The sequence below is a fragment of the Macaca thibetana genome, chromosome 3 (assembly GCF_024542745.1).
Source record: "Macaca thibetana thibetana isolate TM-01 chromosome 3, ASM2454274v1, whole genome shotgun sequence".
Lineage (NCBI taxonomy): Eukaryota > Metazoa > Chordata > Mammalia > Primates > Cercopithecidae > Macaca > Macaca thibetana.
The window spans coordinates 109,110,952-109,130,616 of record NC_065580.1 but is presented as its reverse complement, the minus strand read 5'-3'; the positions used below and the strand labels follow the sequence as shown (position 1 = coordinate 109,130,616).

The 19,665-nt window shown below is 37.8% G+C and overlaps 2 protein-coding genes across 3 annotated transcripts in view; one reads left to right on the top strand and one right to left on the bottom strand.

Annotated features, from left to right (window-relative positions):
* The window catches only part of YAE1 (YAE1 maturation factor of ABCE1), a 967,894-nt gene that overhangs the window by 795,718 nt on the left and 152,511 nt on the right, over positions 1–19,665 (bottom strand). The window lies entirely within an intron of this gene.
* VPS41 (VPS41 subunit of HOPS complex) overlaps positions 1–19,665 on the top strand; it is a 229,229-nt gene that overhangs the window by 164,206 nt on the left and 45,358 nt on the right. For both annotated transcript variants that reach the window (XM_050783300.1, XM_050783299.1), the window contains 5 exons: positions 10,377–10,474; positions 12,935–13,064; positions 14,538–14,653; positions 15,928–15,984; positions 19,457–19,518. In XM_050783300.1, the coding sequence (XP_050639257.1) occupies positions 10,377–10,474; positions 12,935–13,064; positions 14,538–14,653; positions 15,928–15,984; positions 19,457–19,518 (463 nt within the window). The remainder of the gene's footprint in view (positions 1–10,376; positions 10,475–12,934; positions 13,065–14,537; positions 14,654–15,927; positions 15,985–19,456; positions 19,519–19,665) is intronic.

Sequence of the window (19,665 nt, the reverse complement as noted above, 5' to 3'; positions counted from 1 at the left end):
TACTTTACCTTCTTGACCATCCTTTTCTCACCTGTTAAATGGAGGTGATAATATCTGTCTTTCAGGATGGTTGTGGGAATTAGACATGGCATAAGAAATGTGCCTAACATGGTACTTGGCACACAGTAGATGCTCACTAAACCATGATGGTTATTATCACCATGCACACTTCCATCCCAACTCTGTGACTGCTGGTAGCTGGCTCAGTGGTGGCCCTATTAGCCTAAAACCCTGGGATCACATTATTGCAGTGTGGTTCATCTGTACTGTAATTTATGTGAAATAGACCATATGTGGGTACTAACGGTATCACATTACTGACATTTTACTACTATGGTTAATGGTTAAGTACCATTTTTTCCCGTCTTAAGAGTAAACCTTTAAGAATATAAGCCATTTCCACAGCAGGAGGCAAAATGGTTTGGATAAGAGTCCTTGAGTAGGATAACAGAAAGGGAAGTATTAGGAGGTCTGGATTACAATTTCCTTTAGCCCTGAATGGTGTGAACCACTGTTCTTTGGTAAATGAGGTGAAAATGGCATTAAGGTTAAAGAAATATGTATGGCTGTACATTTCTTAGAAACCAAATGTTTGTAACTCTTTCACTTACAACTCAGATTCTCAAAAATAGCACAAAAGTTATTCCTATTCACATAGGCTATTGATTTATTCTGTTAAATGAAAAATAATAATAACATAATGAAGATTAAGCTTCTTGGACAATCACCAACACATGAAGAGATTCTCTATACATAGGGATTTTGGTACATTATGTTTTCTTTCAGATTACATTGTTAAAAATAGATTGTAGTTTGTGCCTGGCATCCATATTTTAACTTCACTTGCAACTCTTGTGTTCTCACAGGACTCCCTGACCCTCTGGTACTTTTCGCCAAAGTCTTCCATGATCTCTGTGGTATGGTAATTGGAGAGCTGATGTCATGATATTGGGAAATGAAGCCAATGTTTGTGTGTCATTTTCTGGGTGTTTTCTGCCAGGGGCAGTTGACTTAGATGCAAGGAATTAATGATTGACTTCTTGGTCTTAATTTCATATGGAATTTTTTTTAATAATTGAGATTAAACACCTGTATGAGAACCTATATCGAATGACAAGCCAGGAAGAAAGGGAAGAGAAAAAAAGGGAAATCCTTTTTTACTTTCAGTATTGTCTGTATCTTCAGTTGATCATATACTGTGGTCTTAGAATTTAGCACATCGTTCTTTTTTCAGTCTCTTAATTGATTGAAAAAACAATGACCTGAACATTGAAGATCTGTTTTCATAGTGGAGGAGAGTTGTGAGATAATTCTTTCCTGGATCTAAGTATCTCTCTTTATCCACCTGTTATCATTTTGATTCAGCTATATGGGTTACAGTAGTGGGATCTTTTTGTGTGTGTGCCCAGGAGTGATGTGGTTTCATCTCTTAGTGTGAGTCTCAGTAGAAATGGTGACAACTGGCATTCTTCAAGGTGTTTTTACTTGAGGGTCTAGGTATGTATGGTTTTCTGTTCTGTTATAGATAGTTCAGCATAAATCTTTGTAATGTATTAATTCTTCTGTTCTGCATTGAATTTTTTTCTAACATATTATTATGAAACTTTCCTTAAAGACCTTTGTAGTGCACAGAACCTCCAAGATTCTGCAGTTAAGATTTTACTATATTTGCTTTATTACATATCTGTTCATCTATTCCTTCTTTTGGGAGGGATGTAACAGCTCTTTCCCCACTCAGTACCATGGACTCAGGTTTTTGTTGTTAGGAGTGGAATTTCAATGTTTTTGTTGTTTTGTCCATTAGCCATTCTTTTCAATTTCACTTCATGTATCAGGTCTTCTCCATAATTTGCTGATGTAAAGCATTGTAAAGTCAGTTTTACTTTAATGTGTCTGCTTCGTAGCACAGCCCTGAAGCTGTTGAAGTGCTGTGATTTCCAAATGTATTTTCAGTGATAAGTGGTCATACTGACAGAATGTCCAAACTTATTGAAAAGTCTGTGGGCATTACATCCAGTTGATTATAAAATACTAATATCTGGTGACTAAAGGGCCAGAATCTCTTGGGAACAAGACACTACCTATCATAAAGGGCCCTCAATGTGTTTTCATAAATGAATATAAGACAATGAAAGGTATTTGTTCTTACTTTTAAATTGCTTGACAGACTTTTTTGTTTGTTTCTTTAAGAATCATAGAAGCTAAGATCTGTGGGATGTCACCTTATTTAACTTCAGTAAAGAAATCTGGGTAACATTTAGCCAATGGACATTTGGGAACCAATAAGGGGATAAGAAATGGGGGGAAAAGGCAGTGCAAGTTCTGTGTACCGCAGAGCTTTAGCCCTCGCAGTAGCGCTACAAATTCAAGAGAGGGCCTGGGGCACCCTGGCTGTGTGCAGCAGAATCACCAGAGAGCCCTCACTTCCGTTCTTGCCAACTGCAGTGTGCTTTGAATCTAAGCATCTCTGAATTCTTATATTCTTCCCCTTCCCCCCACCTTTCCCCTTCCCTTTCCCGCTCTTCTTCCCCCTTCCTCCTCCCCCTCCTTCTCCCCCTCCTTCTTTTGATATAGGGTCTTGCTCTTTGCCCAGGCTTTAGTGCAGTGGCATAATCATGCCTTACTGCAACCTCAACCTCCTGGGCCAAAGTGATCCTCCCACCTCAGCCTTCTAAGTAGCTGGGACTACAGGCGTGCACTACCACGCCTGGCTAATTTTTTAGTTTTTTGTAAAGATATGGTCTCCCTAGGTTGCCCAGGCTGGTATCGAATTGGGCTTAAGAAATCCTCCCACCTTGGCCTCCCAAAGTGCTGGGATTGCAGGCATGAACCACCATACCCGACCCTGACTTATATTTTCTCGTGTGACTTACAGTTGGGAAAAAGAAGACTTCAGATTCCTACTTCTCTTGCCTTCCACTTAAGTGACTTTAGTCAAGTTACTTAACCCCTCTGAGCTTCCTTGCCTCTCTAAAATAACCATGGGGTTGTTGTGGTGAAAAGCGATATTTAGGATACTGCGTCACAGCATAGTAATGTTCATTAAATGGGAGCTATTATTAATATTAGTATTATATTTAGTTACAGTGAGAAAAATGAAAATTCTGTTTTATAAAAGCAATTGAAAGAAAATTTGGGGAAGGTATAAATAAGGGCTTGCTGAATGATTCTGAGGAGATTGATACCTTTTATAATTGCATTTTTCAGTAAAATCTATAAACATACATGACAGAGGTACAAGTAATAAGAATATTGATTTAATGTTGTCTCATAGGTCTGAATACACAGATAAGTAGTGGGATAAACTAGTTGGTAATTATTGGAGGATGGTTTTTTCTTTAAACAAAATTTTGATTTTTATCCTTTGTAATCTAATATCCATTAGGGTTTTAAGCAATTTTTTTTTTTTTTAAATGAAATGAAGAGGTTGTTTTCTCTTATGTTATGCACACCATTTCTGGCTTAAGGGGCTTATGGTCATGATTATTGCTGCTCTTTCCACCCTCATCCGTACCTCCTCAGAAGCTAAATTTTCCTACACTGTACTATTTTTTGTTTAACACCTGTTCCTGTTTTTCTCATAGCATGTGGTATTTTAATTATCTCTCTTTTTTTTTTTTTTTTTGAGATGGAGTTTTGCTCTGTTGCCTAGGCTGGAGTACAGTGGTGCGATCTCAGCTCACTGCAGTCTCCGCCTCCCAGGTTCAAGCAGTTCTCTGCCTCAGCCTCCCAAGTAGCTGGGATTATGGGCACCTGCCACCACACCTGGCTAATATTTGTATTTTTAATAGCGACGGGGTTTCACCATCTTGGCCAAGCTGGTCTTGAACTTCTGACCTCATGATCCACCTGCCTTGGCCTCCCAAAGTGCTGGGATTACAAACGTGAGCCTCCGTACCTGGGCTAATTATTTCTTTAAATATGCAGACTCATAGTCTCCTTTAAGTCAGGGTCAGGTCTTAGTCATCTTGATGCATCTAGAAGAGTGTCTCATGTGTAATTGGTACTCAGTTACTCTTTTTTTTTTTTTCTGAGGCAGAGTCTCGCTCTGTCACCCAGGCTAGTGTGCAGTGGCAGGATCTCAGCTTACTACAGCCTCTGCCTCCTGGGTGCTCGCAGGTTCAAGTGATTCTCCTGCCTCAACCTCCCAAGTAGCTGGGGCTACCGGTGCATGTCACCACTCCCAGCTAATTTTTGTATTTTTAGTAGAGACAGAGTTTTACCATGGTGGCCAGGCTGGTCTCGAACTCCTGACCTCAAGTGATCTGTCCGCCTCGGCCTCCCAAAGTGCTGGGATTATAGGCATGAGCCACTGCACCCAGCCTCAGTCACTCTTCATTGAATTAAGTTGTAACCCTCAGAGATTATTAGACCCAAGGTATGAGACAGTTCTTTCATATTAATTTTTATACCAATCCTATGGCATTCATTCTGAAACTGATAGTGTGTAAGCTATCGAGAGCCAGACACTGTTGATCTATTTGTGACTCTCCTGCTGACTCCATTGCCCTGGGCAATGTAAGGTTGATGTATAAAACATGTATAACACCATGTATATGTGAAACATGTATAACAACATGTATATGTGAAAATTTTGTGGTTAGAAGATTCTGGGAATGTGGTGGCAGTGGCAACATAATTTTTCAACTACCTGAGTCCTCCCATAAAAGCAGAACAACTTGGTCACAGAACCAAAAACCCACAGACAACATTTACAACAAAACTTAGTGACAAAGGTAGTCCTAAGAGCCCCAAGACACAAATTAATGGGAAAATAAAACACTGATAGCTGCAGGGTGGTATCAGCATCTCTGTGAGAGAAATCAGAGGGGAGCAAGTGGCTATCTCGCAGACTTGAGGCCAGGGGAACTCCAAGATAGCCAGTTGGCATTCATGGAAAGGCCAGCAGGCTGCTCTGAGAACAGTGGGTCCAGGACCTGCAGTTAGGTGTGAGAGGCTAGGCAGCCCAGCTACCCCTGGGAACTCACACTGTGGAGCAGCCAGGCCTCCTCTCTCCACTGAGGAGACACTGCTGGGAGCAGAAGAAAGCCTGAACGAGACAGGGACAATAGAAACAAAAGAAACAGGTGCAGATAACACCCAGGAGGAGCTGAGCCAGGAATTCTCAGAAAGCAAGCTGCCATATTTTTCAGACCAAATGGAAACAGCAGAAGAGGGAGCTCTAAGAGTTCAATAATGGTCATTTCCCCTAAAAAGCGAGCAAGGTCAAATCCATAATAAGTTTTAAGAAAAAGTGAATAAGAAGCAGACATACCAGAAAGACACACCTACACAATAGATTACAACTGTAATTTCCTGTTTCAGAAGGAGCTACAAGACATCTTTAAAAAGTGATGTAAGAAATCAGAATTTGAAAATCTCAAATTAGGTGGCAGGCTTCAGGAAGAATTTATAAATAAAAGCTCATTTCAGAATTGAAGACTGAACCTGAAGGAAGACAAGAACAAATAGACACAAAGATAATGTTGGTAAGAGGAATAGAAGGGGAGCAGGAGGAAAATTGTAAAAATCACGAAGCAATAAGGACAAAAAGATTTAAGGTTAAGTGATAAATACTAAAGACAGGCAAAGATGATTCATAAATAGTCCCTGAGGAAAAAATAAGAGAATGGGACAAATGCTATAGACAATGTCAAGAAAAATTTCATGAAAATGCAAAGAAACAGAAGTTGAAATTATAAATTAAAACAGCAAACTCTGTATCTGAAAATAGTGACCCATAAAGAGCACCACCAAGATACGTTCTAATGAAATTACTGGACTTCAAAGACAAAGAGGGAAACTTGGGTGTCTAGACCTGCACTGTCAAACGTGGTAACCATTAGCCACTGTAGCTGTTAAGTCTTTGTGGTATGGCTAGTGTGGATTGATTTATGCCACATACAGAATTCCAAAGACAGTCTAGAAATGAAAAGTAAAGTATCTCATTAATCACTTTTTATATTATTACATGTTGAAATAATATTTTAGGTATGTTATGTATTATTAAAATTTCACCTCTTTTTTGAACTCTTTTATCGTGGTATATTAGTCCATTCTTGCGTTGCTATAAAGAAATTCCTGAGACTGGGTAATTTATAAAGAAAAGAGGTTTAATTCTCACGGTCCTGCAGGCTGTACAGTAAGCATGATGCTGGCATCTGCTTGACTTCCAGAGAGGCCTCAGGAAACTTAAATCATGGTGGAAGACAAAGTGGGAGAAGGCACCTCACATGGCAAGGGCAGGAGCAAGAGGCAGGGGTAGATGCCACACACTTTTAAACCACTAGATCTTGTGAGAACTCACTGTCATGAGGACAGTACCAAGAGGATTGTGCTAAAACATTCATGAGAAATGACCATTCATGTGAAATTCATTTCTATGATCTAATCACCTCCCACCAGGTCCCTCCTCTGACATTGGGGATTACAGTTCAACATGAGATTTGGGCAGGGACACACATCCACGCTATAGCACGTGGCGACTGGGAAATTTTAAATTGCATATGTCATTTGTGTTTTGACCCACGTTATATTTCCACGGGGCAGCTGATCAAGAACTCTAGCCTCCCTTTTGGATGAGGACTGCATATAGAATCGTATTTATCTCATCCTCATTCTGGATCTAGAAGACCTTGCTGAATAGAATTTTCCTGTGAATATAGTCCTTTTGAAACTCTCTTTCTTACTCTACTAGAATCTCTGTCTTTTTTCTTGAGTTATTTCTAGCATGTCTAGGAATGCTTTATCCTCCTGAATAAAGCAGAATGCAAAAGTCCTTCCACCTCCATCAGGAGGAGGAAGGCTGTGCCTCAGGTGTCATGCCCACTGTAGTGTAAGACCATCATCTCGGTGAACATAGCACCTCCTTGCAGTGCCCGCGAGCCGAGCCTCAGCTGGCTGTCTAGATGACCTTGATCTGAAGTAAAGCCACTGTCTTTTGTGGCTACCTTTAGGAACTCTGCCTGCATTTTTCACTACAAAACAACAAAACAAAACCAAAAACCCTATCCAGCTTTTGCTTCCTGTTTTCATATATTTCCTCTCCAGCAGAATTTATGTTTATTTTCTTTGTGATTTATCTTTTCCAGATAATCAGGTTAAAAATGAGCTTCTGTAGTATTAGACCTGACAGCCACCTGTATTCAAACTGAGTCTCCTTTAGGAGAACAAAATACTTTCGTTTAAATTAGTAGAGTCATTTTTATGTGGAATAGAATAGAATTTTAGTGAAAGTAAATAAACTGAAACTTCCATTCGTTGGCTGAAAATTCGAAATATAAAGTCTATAATTACTTGAATATATTTTACAAAGTCAGTCCATAAGCTTTTATATATTTTATGTGTATTTTTACAAGAATACATATTGTCATTCAACATTTTTCTCTCTCAATCTATATGAAGAATATTCCTTATACCTTCATGCTCATTTTGACACCACTGTCTGCAGCCAGCCCTTCTGTGACTCAGCATTAATATAAAAAATAAACAGAATCTTGTTAAATCTAAAAGCAATTATGTTTTGCTGCATTAGTAAAGACTAATGGAAAAACGATACACCACGATTTATTCTAAAATATCTTACTTTGTGGCAGAATAGCTGCAGACATTTCCCTAAATCAGCAGCTCACTTTAGAATTGAGTTCTTTTTTACATGATATCATTACTAGTGGGTATTAATGGAGACGAATTGCTGAGTGGGAGAGTACTCAAAACCAGATAAACGGACATTATTTTGGAATTCTTAACTTGAGAATCATGCTGAGTATTACTATAATTGCAATTTTGTTTTCTATAAGAGATTTTTATTGATATTAGGGAATTACTTTAACAAAAAGATAATTTAGTTTCAGTTTTATCCAAATGTTGATTACTTGCTTACCTGTGCATCTGGAAGTCTTGACAATATTATTTTCATGTACCACATCTTTTCTTTATAAATAACATTTTTGTCAGCTTGTAATTTAGCCACTGCATATAGTCCATGTCCAAATTATTCTCAGTTAGCAAAATTTGGCAAGGTTTAGTACTTAACAAGTAAGCATTTATTACAACACCTGGAATTGAGAAGTGAAACAGATATGTGATCTGCAGTTTTTCTTTGTTTTGTTTTAGAACACATTGGAGTTTCTATCATGTTCTTAGTTAGAGAACAGGTAATTTTCTGTCTTACTCATACAAGCTATTGTGGACTGGGGAGTTGGGATGTAGAGGAGGAAAGATTTGGGTAGGATTTTTTGTAGCTTCTCTGTTCTGTATCTTGGAGCTCATCCTCAGAAACCAAGGCCTTTGATGTATATTTGGTTACCTTTAGGAGAAATACCTGCAGTGTCTGTCAGTGAGACTAGGCAACCTGTTTGGCATCCCAAGTGGGGAGAATACCTCCTTCTCCCACCATTTCTTTTATGATTAGGAGATGTTTTCCCTTGCGTGTCTATGGCAGACAAGCACAGCAAAGCCTGTGATTCCTGTGAGAATCTCTGATTCTCTGCTCTTCACCCAAGATGCTGGTAAGGGAACTATATGTGTAACATTTCAAAAATGAAATGTGATTTAGTAAAACAGAGCACAAGCCTGGAGATTAGTAACCTCAGGAGTAATGACAACCAAAACCTCTTGTTAATATGCCGTATGTCTTCTAAAATGTGAAGCTGCCACCTCTTTCATCACTGGATCCTCTGTGGCCCCATACTGTTTAATATCATCTGTACATTCCAGCTCTCCCCTGCCCCCTACTTCACTGCCCACATGCATACACAGCACTGTGAGCTTCTCTAGAATCTTCCCCAGCCTGGTTACACTAGAACACTGTCTGCACATGTGGTGGAGGTTGAGATGGTTTTCCATATAAGCTCTTTTGTGAACATTTATCACATTACCACTTTACCAAAACTATTCTTAAGTACCTGGATAAACACATTCGGTTCAAGCCCACAGAGGTTAAGGAAAAAATGTGTTCGTGGCAGAACTGGGACCAGAGCACCTGCCCTTGGACTTCCATTGTATGGTACTTTAATTGAGGACAAGGCAGACGAAATAATGTCTTTTTGTAAATTTATGTTGCTAACTATTATATCTTTTTGGTCATCCACAATTTTATTTTGGTGCAAACGTTAAATTGTTATAACAGCTGTGTAAGGAGGATCATTAAAGGTCAGCAAAGACAAGGAACACTAAGTGATCTGCAAGGGAAAGAAAGAGGAGGACAAAGGAAAGTTCAGTGTTTCATCTGTATTCTGGATTTTATTTCTACTGTCATTCCTTTCTCTTATAGATGGGAAAAGTTAAAATGACTTGTTCAAGTTCAATTTAGTAGAAGTTATAACCCAAATTTCCTTATTCAGCATTCAATATTGGTTCCAGTATGATACACTGAGGTCCCCTAATTGGGAAAAGAGTGTGGAAATTAACTAAATCTGCAGCTAATACCACAGAACCATGGAGATGATCTGAATGAAGAAACTCTTAGAAAATGTGGTGGGTCCGAATGAGAGTTTACTCCCAAATGAATCTGTTAAGTGTAAAGTATGGTTTCTGGAAGGATCTCTGTAATACCACCACTGTATCAGTTAGATTCTGCTTGAAACAAGCCACTCCCAAACTCAGTCTCTTAAAACAATGATCTTTTATATTTTATAGCAGTTAATAATTAGAATCATATAATAATAATATGTGTACTTCTAAGCTTTCTGTCAGATCTTTGGGGTCCAGTGCAATTAAAGTCATGTGCTTCTTAAGTGATGCAATATGTCTTCTAGATTTTAAAAGGGCTATTTTTTAAAAGGAAAGAGAAATTTATTATTTTTCTCTAACCTTTATTTCACTTAAGAAATAGTGACGTTTCATCATAATCTGTATTTATGCATCTTTCTTTTACTTCAAGTTCTTTAAATAATATCCCTGTTCTCCAAAATAGTGTTTTATAATTACAGATAACATTCTTTGTGACCTTTGTACTACTGTAATGCCCCAATTGAGAAAAACAAACTCAGGAATTTAAAAAAAAGTATTACTGTTACCAATAATGGTTTCCATTTCTTTCTATGGGTTTCAAAGTGTCTTCATGTCATCTATGTCCTTTTAAACCACCTGAGCACAGTGTCACCCGTGACCATTCATGCTGCTTGTTATTGTTGGATTCATTTTTGTTTGTGATGGGAATTTGCAAGTTTACTTTTCCACATATTCTTTTCCAGGACTGATCATGGTGAAGCACTTGCAGTGCTGAGTCATCAAAGTATGTTCAACGGTGTCCCCTTTATGTTAGCTTTTAAAAAGGGGTCCACTAGCATTCCCAGTTAGTGTGTCCCTCCAGATAGATGTGTGCTGCCGTTTGCTCCTGTTAATGATGGCTCCTGTATCCCTTTTGTTTGCAGTGTCTCAGTTTGAAACTGAATTCTACGTCAGTGGACTTGCACCTCTCTGTGATCAGCTTGTTGTACTTTCCTATGTAAAGGAGATTTCAGAAAAAACGGTAATTATTTTCTCCCCAAATGCAAAGGCACGTGGGGGTTCACTTCTTTAGCATTACACCCAGATCAGGTTGTTCATCAGTGGCGTACGCTATAATCTGAGCAGAACTTTCTGACCTATAAAATAAGGTTGGCAGAGATTACCCTTTAGACCTGACATATTTACTTTCCGAAACTCTACTCATTGCCTGCCTTTGTTCCTATTGCTGAGCGAAAAAAAGAGTAATTTTTTTTTCCTCTTTTTTCAGTCTCTCTTGGTATATTAGTCAGAAGGAATGAAGGATTCCTCTTGCTGAAAGGGGAAGAAACTAAGCTGACACTGTGCATTAGCAGAAATGACAGCAATGAAGTTGATCGGCAGCAACCACAGGGGTCCCTGTGGTCAGAGGGAATTACAGAAAGGGCATTTCATTATTTTCGTTGGTCCAGACATATTTGTTTACTTCCCAGTGGCCTGGTGATTCTAAGTAGCTTGATTATGGCTTTGAAATGGATTGTTGTGAAATCTCAGTTATCAGTGCAAATAATGGTACATCAAAATCTGTGGCTAATAAAAAGCAGCAGATGATCTAAATTTTGTTGTGCGTGTCTTTGGAATAAGCTTATATATTGCCCAGCGGAGGGGTATCCACACCCAGTCTCTCTTCAAAGCTGAGGATGGCCCCATTCCGAGCTTGTCTTTATTATGAGAATCCAGGGGTCCTGCCAGCACAAGAATAGGGGTGGCTTCAAGGCATAAACAAGGAGAGTGTACTGTAAAGGATTTTCTTTTGGATACTGTATATAAAAGAAATTGTAATTGATTCTCTAGTCCTTTACAGTAAGTAGGCAAGTGGGCTATCCTTGTTTGTATCTTTTTTTTTTTCAAATGGAGAGAAATAAAATGGGGGAGAAAAATCCTGGGAGCCCTGGTTTTGAAGTGGTAGCTGCTCTTGAGCATTTCTCTGAGCAAGCACTTGCATTAGGAAGCCATCACTATAGTAACCTGAAGCTCTGGGTGCCCATGTTGCTAGGCAATGAAATGCTATAGACTTAAGTGAACACTCAGACCTACTAAAATCGATAGGGTTGGCTTCTAGCCCGTTGCAGGACATCAGTTTGCTATTATTTTATTTATTTTTTGAAAATAAAGAAAAGCAGTGGCTCCTGGGGGAGTAAATACAGTGCTTTTTGAGGAGGAATGCAGGAAGGATTGAGAATGTGATTGGAAGAAATAAAGAAAGAAGCAGTAAAATGAAAAAGGAGAAGCCTAATAAACAACTGAGCAAAGAAAGAAAGGAAACCTTTGTTAATAAAAGAGTATTTGAAGGGAATAAATGCCGAAGACAGGCCAACCTCATAGAGCACATAGAAAATGGATTTTTCTAGATGAAGAAGTGAGGGTTTGGGAGATAATTGGGAAATGTGTGTGCCAGTATATGTAGATACTCATTTTATAGACCACTAAAGTACACCTTAAATCCTTAAACACAGAATAAACTAATAAAATTAAGGCAAAAGGAGCAAAGAGGTAAGCTCCCCTTCCCCCTTTATTTTTTCATACTGAAAAGATGGTTTAGTGACATTGAATAAAATTTGTTTTATATCATTCCGTATTATCCCCCAAATATTATCCCCCAGATATCCACGTGATACCTTTCACATACATGCATGTCTTCACATAGTTGGAGAGATAGTCATATGCTACTCTGCATTGCCCTGTTTCCATGGGCATTATTCCATTCTGCCTGCGTATGTCTGTGTACTGTCCACCATCATTGTGTTTAGTGGTTCTGTACTGTTCCAAATCTGCTTGGTACACTTTAATTTATTAAGGTGTTCTCCCAGTATTTTACTTTTCTTTCATTCGTTGATAAAGCACATGTGTGTTATAAATTGTGCTGGGCACTAGGGATCAAAGATCAACAAAACCAGATTTCTGCTCTTAGGGAGTTCACAGGCAAGGGCTGTTTGGCCAGGGAACAAAAGTATAAAATGAGATTCATATTGCTGATGCTTTTCTTATACATATAAAAGAGCCTTTTCTATGGTCTAGTGAAGTGATTTTCTTTTTATTTTGTTCAAAATATTTTTTTTAATTTGGCTATTCTGATTTTGATATTTTTATTGTTACAGTGGTCAATTTTTAAATATATTTCAGTTTTCTCCACTTTTTTTCAGTTGTTTCAAAGTTTAGCAATTTATAATTTCTCCACAGATCTGATAGGTTTTTCTTCACTAGTTGATCTTTTATAGTTGCTATTTTATTTTTGGAAAGTTTTCTGATTGTAAGTTTCCTGAGGCCTTTCCTGCCAAGCGGAACTGTGAGTCAATTAAACCTCTTTCCTTTATAAACTACCCAGTCTTGGGTATTTCTTCATAGGAGTGTGAGAAGAAACTAATATGTATGGCTAACTAGAATTAATTTGTGTAACATATAGAAATGTAATTTAAATTAATGTTTCTCTCTTTTCCCCCACTAGGAAAGAGAATACTGTGCCAGGCCTAGACTGGACATCATCCAGCCACTTTCTGAGACTTGTGAAGAGATCTCTTCTGATGCTTTGACAGTCAGAGGCTTTCAGGAGAATGAATGTAGAGATTATCATTTAGGTAAGAGATATCAAAGATCTGGCTAATATGATTTTTTTGTGTTTTTTTTTTCCCCTTCCTACTTGCACTAAATGGAATTTAAATTAAGGTGCTGAAAGAATCTTAAGAGAATACCTGGGTAGACCTCGTATGCTGAAAACAAGGACATTTGGATGCAGAGATGTTGCAGAACTTGCATAAGCTCCTATAGCAAAAGGGAAGACTAGAGTTCAGACCAGGACCGGGGGGAGGATTGGGCTCCTTGTTTTTTGTTCTTGTGTTTTTTCTATTGTCCTGACTATTTAATGTGACACATAATTTAATGTCAAGCCGCATGGCTCCATGGTTGTCATATCTCTTCCATTTTACGTGTCAGGAAAGTTCGCTCTGGGATGGCAGAGAGGTTCTTTCTTGTTTGTAACTGAGTGCTCAGAGCCTGAACGACTTCTGGCACATTCTAGGTATTCGGTCAATATTTGTTGAGTGGATGGAGGAATACACTTAGTCACTGCTCATAAATACAAGGAGAACCATTAATATTTAGTCATACCAGAGACGTCTGTGTTTGGCTATTATCATACCTTTGTAAACTATATTAATTAAAATAGAACAGTTAAGCTTTGTAGGAATGCTGTACTGCTTTAAACACAGTTGTCATTTTTTGAGAATATTTTCAGTTCTCATTGTGGCCAAAGGAAATGAAGAAATATTCTATATATATTTAAACTTTCTTATATGAAGACCCTAATCTGTTGAAAAATGTAAGAGTATATTCTAGACTTGGCAAAAAGCAACTGTGATTCACAACTGAAAGTGTCCAATCGAGGTATTTGGCTCAGAGCAAACTCTGCTGCACACTTAGAAACCCTTCAGAGCAGGTTTTATAATTGAATTCTGCAGGAAACCCTCAGATTGGCATTGTGCACAACATGCTGAAATGATAGATTATGTCCCTAGGGCTTGGGCGTCTGTCATTTATGCCTTAGGTGGCCTTGACCTTGATGAAGAGGAAACATTTATCGCCGACTGTGGGGTGTAATTGTTCTGTAAAAATAGAACAGTGCTGTAAATGGCCATAAATAAAATTTATATACAGTAGATGAATTCTAATATGCAATAGACATGGAGAATTTTTAACACTTTTTCAGCTGAAGTCAGAGTGTTAATGTATTAAATGTAGAATTTTAAACTCACCTTATTTTTTTTCAAGTTTTTTAGTATGTCATTGCCTCCCTTCCTGTCCCTCTCCTTCTCTCCCTTGCTTTTTTATCAAGTATTTTTACACTTAAATATTTTTAAAAGCACTGAAATATGCTTCTGTCATTCTTTACCCTGTCTCCCACACTTACCTTCCAACAGAGCCAAACACACAACAAAGATAGACACATTTTCTGTTCCTTCTTGGGCTGGGTAACCTAACCAGGTCCTCTGAAACCATTGCCAGATTTTCTGCTGTTGAGTCACCAAGTCGTTCCTCTCTTTTCTCACCTATAGAGTACTCTGAAGGGGAATCACTTTTTTACATCGTGAGTCCGAGAGATGTTGTAGTGGCCAAGGAACGGGACCAAGATGATCACATTGACTGGCTCCTTGAAAAGAAGAAATATGAAGTACCCTTGATTTTATTTCTTTGAAAGTATTGACTCATCTACAGCATAGAAAGGATAAAATATTTTTGTAATAAATCTTTTATGTAGTCAAAGTAGAGTATCCCTAGCCAAAAATATGTAGGAAGTTAATAACTTTCCAGTATCCCCTTCAGAAATTAGAGAACCAAAAGATTGCAATGGATTAACTGGCTTTACTGCTAAGTGGGGGAGCAGTTGGGAGTGGAAGGAGGAGGTGAGTTAGATCTAGACTGTTGGAAGTTTTATTTTTTGATTTTGTTCAAGGAAATTAAAATAGAGCTAGTATTTCAGAGGTGTCTATTTGGATTTAATGAAATCATTTATTTTGTGCTTATCACATTGATACTCACTTAAGATGATTTGAACTACCAGTTTGGATAGAATGATGATGTCCACTTCATTGAGTTCTGGCTTAGATTAATTTGAATAGATAATGCCCAATATCGCTTAAAAAAAAAAAAGAAAAAACCATTTTTCAACTTTAATAGCTACGAAGTTATGTTATGTAGATGGGCTTATATACTAATTTAAAACAGCATCAACAATAAATAGTCTACGTATTTGTTGCACTAAGTTTGTAACCATCTGAAAGGATTTGGAAAAAAGAATTTTTTTTCATTTATAAGCCATTTAAAGTCCAAGTATTGATAGCTAGTTCATAACCCAGTTATTACCATGTTACTTTAAATCCAGTAGTTTCTCAGAGAAGTAATTGTATGTTTTACACATTTATGTTAATGTAGTATTTGTAAACTTTCCAAAATTAAAACAAAATCAGAGATTTTTCAAAAACTTAGTTTTAGATATACATAAACATATGCATATAATTCACTTTTTTATTGAAACATAAGGGGGAATGCTCCTTTATCAATAGTGTCATAAAGATTTAGAAAACAGCTGCCTTTTTATGTATGGAGACTAGGAGACTTTGTTGTATTTTGATTTGTGTCTGAAATGTGATTCCAGTGTCCTAATGAGGAAATGAATTCAAATGGAAGTAGGAGAAGTCTTCATTTTGGTTGACTGCTTTTGAGTTTGAATTCAGTGAGGTTCATTCAACCATAGTATTAAGAATTCCAGTGCTTCAAGCAAAAGCCATGGGAAAATGGAGCTTTATTCGTGTAGTGCAGAATTCTAAACCATAATAACTGTAGTGTTTATAACCTCAGTATCTTTTCTCTCCCACCTTCTCCCATTTTCCCTCCCTCCTTTTCTGCTTTTTTTTTTTTTAAATCATCCTTGTGTTTGGAATATAGGAAGCATTGATGGCAGCTGAAATTAGTCAAAAAAATATTAAAAGACATAAGATTCTGGTAAGTGTGCAATTTGTTGTTTGAAATATAACTTTATCTTTCAATAAGTTATAGTGAGACTGAAAATAATTTGAAAAGAACAGGTTTTTCCTATCTTTTGAGAATTTATTTTAAACTAATTCCCTAACCTATGAGGTCAAAATATTTTATTTTATCGAATCAGTTTCTGCTTGTAAACAAGAGACTTGAACGCTTGCTAGAAGGCAAGTTTAGGTAATTTGGAAACTGTATGTGTGAAAAACACTTTAAATACAGAGCTTTCTAGTTATGTGTATGAAAGTTTCTCTAAATCATAGGTAAAAATCACATTATCACAAAATTTATCAAAAGAGAGGTTTCATAAAACTGCATTGCTTTGGTGTTTCCATAATAACAGACTCAGTTGATTTTGTTATGGAAACTAATCTAGAACATCAAATACATTTTTAATACATTTTGGACTCAGGAAAAATAGAGCGACTGAAAGCCCCTTTTTTTGCTAACTGTGACAGTGAATGTGCAGATGGAGAGCAGAGAGGAGCTCATATCCTTCACATGTGAAGGGTCCTTGGAGACCATCTAGCCTAGTTCCCTTGTTTACAGGTGAAAACTGGAGGCTTAGTGTTTTATGGCTATTTGGGTTTCGGCACAGATTCTTTCTGCCTACATTTTCCCTACCGTAAACTTCTCTGTAAAACTCCACACTAAAGCCTGAATTGCCAAAGAGTGCAGAAGCAAAATAATTTAGGAATAACAGGAGAAAAGAAAACCAGAGCATCTTAAAAAAAAAAAAAATCCAGCCAAAATTGTGGAGAATAAGCAAGGATTCTCTAGAATTGGAAGAGAATGCATTCCGGCCCTTAGAGTAGTTAATATATGCGAAGATGCAGAGATGTGAAACAGCTTGGCCTGCTTGGTTATGTGGGCAGTTGAGGGCTTTTATTTTATTTTTATTTTTATTTATTTTTGAGACGGAGTTTCACTCTTGTTGCCTAGGCTGGAGTGCAATGGCGCAGTCTCGGCTCACTGCAACCTCTGCCTCCTGGGTTCAAGTGATTCTCCTGCCTCAGCCTCCCAAATAGCTGGGATTACAGGCATGCGCCACCACGCCTGGCTAATTTTGTATTTTTAGTAGATACAGGGTTTCTCCATGTTGGTCAGGCTGGTCTCAAACTCCCGACCTCAGGTAATCCTCCTGCCTCAGCTTCCCAAAGTGCTGGGATTACAGACGTGAACCACTGCACCCAGCAGTTGAGGGGTTTACTACACGGTAGCAAAGACCAGATCCTGAAGTGCCATTCATAATTGAGAGCTTGGTTCTCTCTTGGAACATCTAGAAGTCAATTTAAGCTTTCAGACATCAGATTTCCCCATTAGAAAGATTCTCTGATGGAGATGGGGCCAGAGGAGGGCCAGCTGAGATGGAGATCAATCAGAAGGCTTCCTAATCCGGTGGAAAGTGATGAGACTTACACACAATCAGGAGGATTGGAGAAGTGAAGATAGATGGAAGATACAGTAAATTTGAATCTTTGGGATATGGTGACTGATGCTGTGTGGATGAAAGAATAGGAATAAAAATCAAGACTGACTCCCAGGCTTTGGGCTTGGGACTCTGGTTTGGTGCTGCTGTTCACTGATTGATAGAGATACCCTGTGGAAGGAGGAGCAGGATTGGGAGAATTGATGAGTCCTGTTTTAAACACATTAGTTTTAGGTGTCTGTGGGACATCATAGTGGAGCCCAGGAAAGAAATTTGGACTCAGAAATAGATTTGGGATAATTATCAGCAAACAAGTGTTACACAAGCTTGGATCAGCCCACATGGGGTGAGTGTTATGAACAGAGGACCATGAATGGAACCATCAGGAATGCCGTCATTCAAGGGATGATGCATACATAGCAGATTTGGAAGAGCCAGAGCAAGGTCATTTCATGGGAGCTGAGAGAGGAGAGAACTCCAGGGTAGAGTTAAATACTTGAGTAGTGGAGGTAAGCAGGTCAGAAGGTTAAGACGAAGTCAGCTGGTCAGTTGTACACTGGATTTGGTAATATGAAAGTAGTGAATTTTCTGTATATGTATTATTTATTCTCAACATGTTATAGGGAATGAAAAGTGAATAGGAGATTATAAAGATAGACTATCAGGTTAGCTGTGAAGGGGAAGAGGGTGAAGGCTGTAGCTGGGGGCTATGGCATCGTGGGATGATGGTAGTTTTTGGGTATTTTGTGTAAGAGAGGCAATTAAACATGCTTATGCTGAGGGAAAAGAGGTAAAATAGAGTTTACATAAAAGGTTGATGTAAAAGGAGGAGGAGGAGTGCAGGATAAGCTCCACAGTGGAGAAGCATGGACACGAGGATTGACTCTGAAAAGGAGACGTTCTTTCTCTGAACCTTGATGGAAAGATCCTGTATAGAATTGTTATGTGTGATCTGTTTCCAGAAAAATAAGGAAGTTAGACACTCTTTCTTCACTTGATGTCTCATATAGTAGTTATTAAAGTAAAAATTTAATAAACTAAAAATGATGGGTATTTTCCTTCACTGTTGAAATGGGCATGTCCTATACGTTAGTCCTATACATTAGTTATGAACAGATTTTTTTCTCTTAGAATGATGTAATTTCATACCAGACATGCAGAGAAGGAATGGGCTGCTGCCACTTTTTTTTGCCATACAAGAAGGTGTTTCACATGCACCTTTTTGTATGTAAAGTAAAAATTAAAATCCAACTTTTGTTATATAGAGAGAGTTTAAGCTTCTGGTGAAATACTTTTAGGTGCAAATAGTATATGAGAAGATTAGTCATAGGGAGCTCAAGCAAGAACTGTCCTCCCATGCCTCTGGTGATGTTGGCCACCCAAATCCTTTCAGAACGGAGGTAGAATAAGTGAATAAACATGAATACTCTGAAGCCAGTCATTTCCCTGCTTTCAGCCCAGTTTCTTCTCCTGTAAACAGATAGGTTTGAATCACAGGTTTTTCAGAGTTCAGTTTTACTTCAGTATCAACTTTAATATTTCCTATTTCCCTTTAATATGATAGTCATTATTTCATTTTTCTTATACCATCTTTTCAGACTTGGGGTAGAAGAAGCAGGTAGCTTGCATTCTACAGATGAAGACACAGGAAACAGAATTTTATATCCATTGACAATGTGGAACTGTTGGATCATGTTTCTAATATCGAATACCACCTTTATGAAAAAATCTCTTAAAGGGGGCAGATTAGGAAGCTTTAAAATACTAACATTATTTACTTTTTTTAGTGACCTGACCTGTGAATTGTAAAATGTATGAAAATACAAATACATTTAAATATGAATATGCTTAAGAAGCAAGCATAATTACATAAAGCAAGATAAAAGTATAAACAGGTTATAGTCAGTAGTGCCAATAGGATCCTAATGTTGTGCTGTGTGCAGAAACTGAGACTGAACTTTTTAGTTATTCCGGTTAAATTTTGACATTTCTTCATTTGACTTTCCCTAGGATATTGGCTTGGCATATATAAATCATCTGGTGGAGAGAGGAGACTATGACATAGCAGCGCGGTAATGATGACATTTTTAATTATTTTTAATATAAATAGAATTGAGCGTTGCTAACAATACAAATAAGCCATTCTTTGCAGTTGACATTTTATTTTTGTACATCTTTCTAACAAGGGTAATTTTTGAATATTATTTTTGAATATTAAT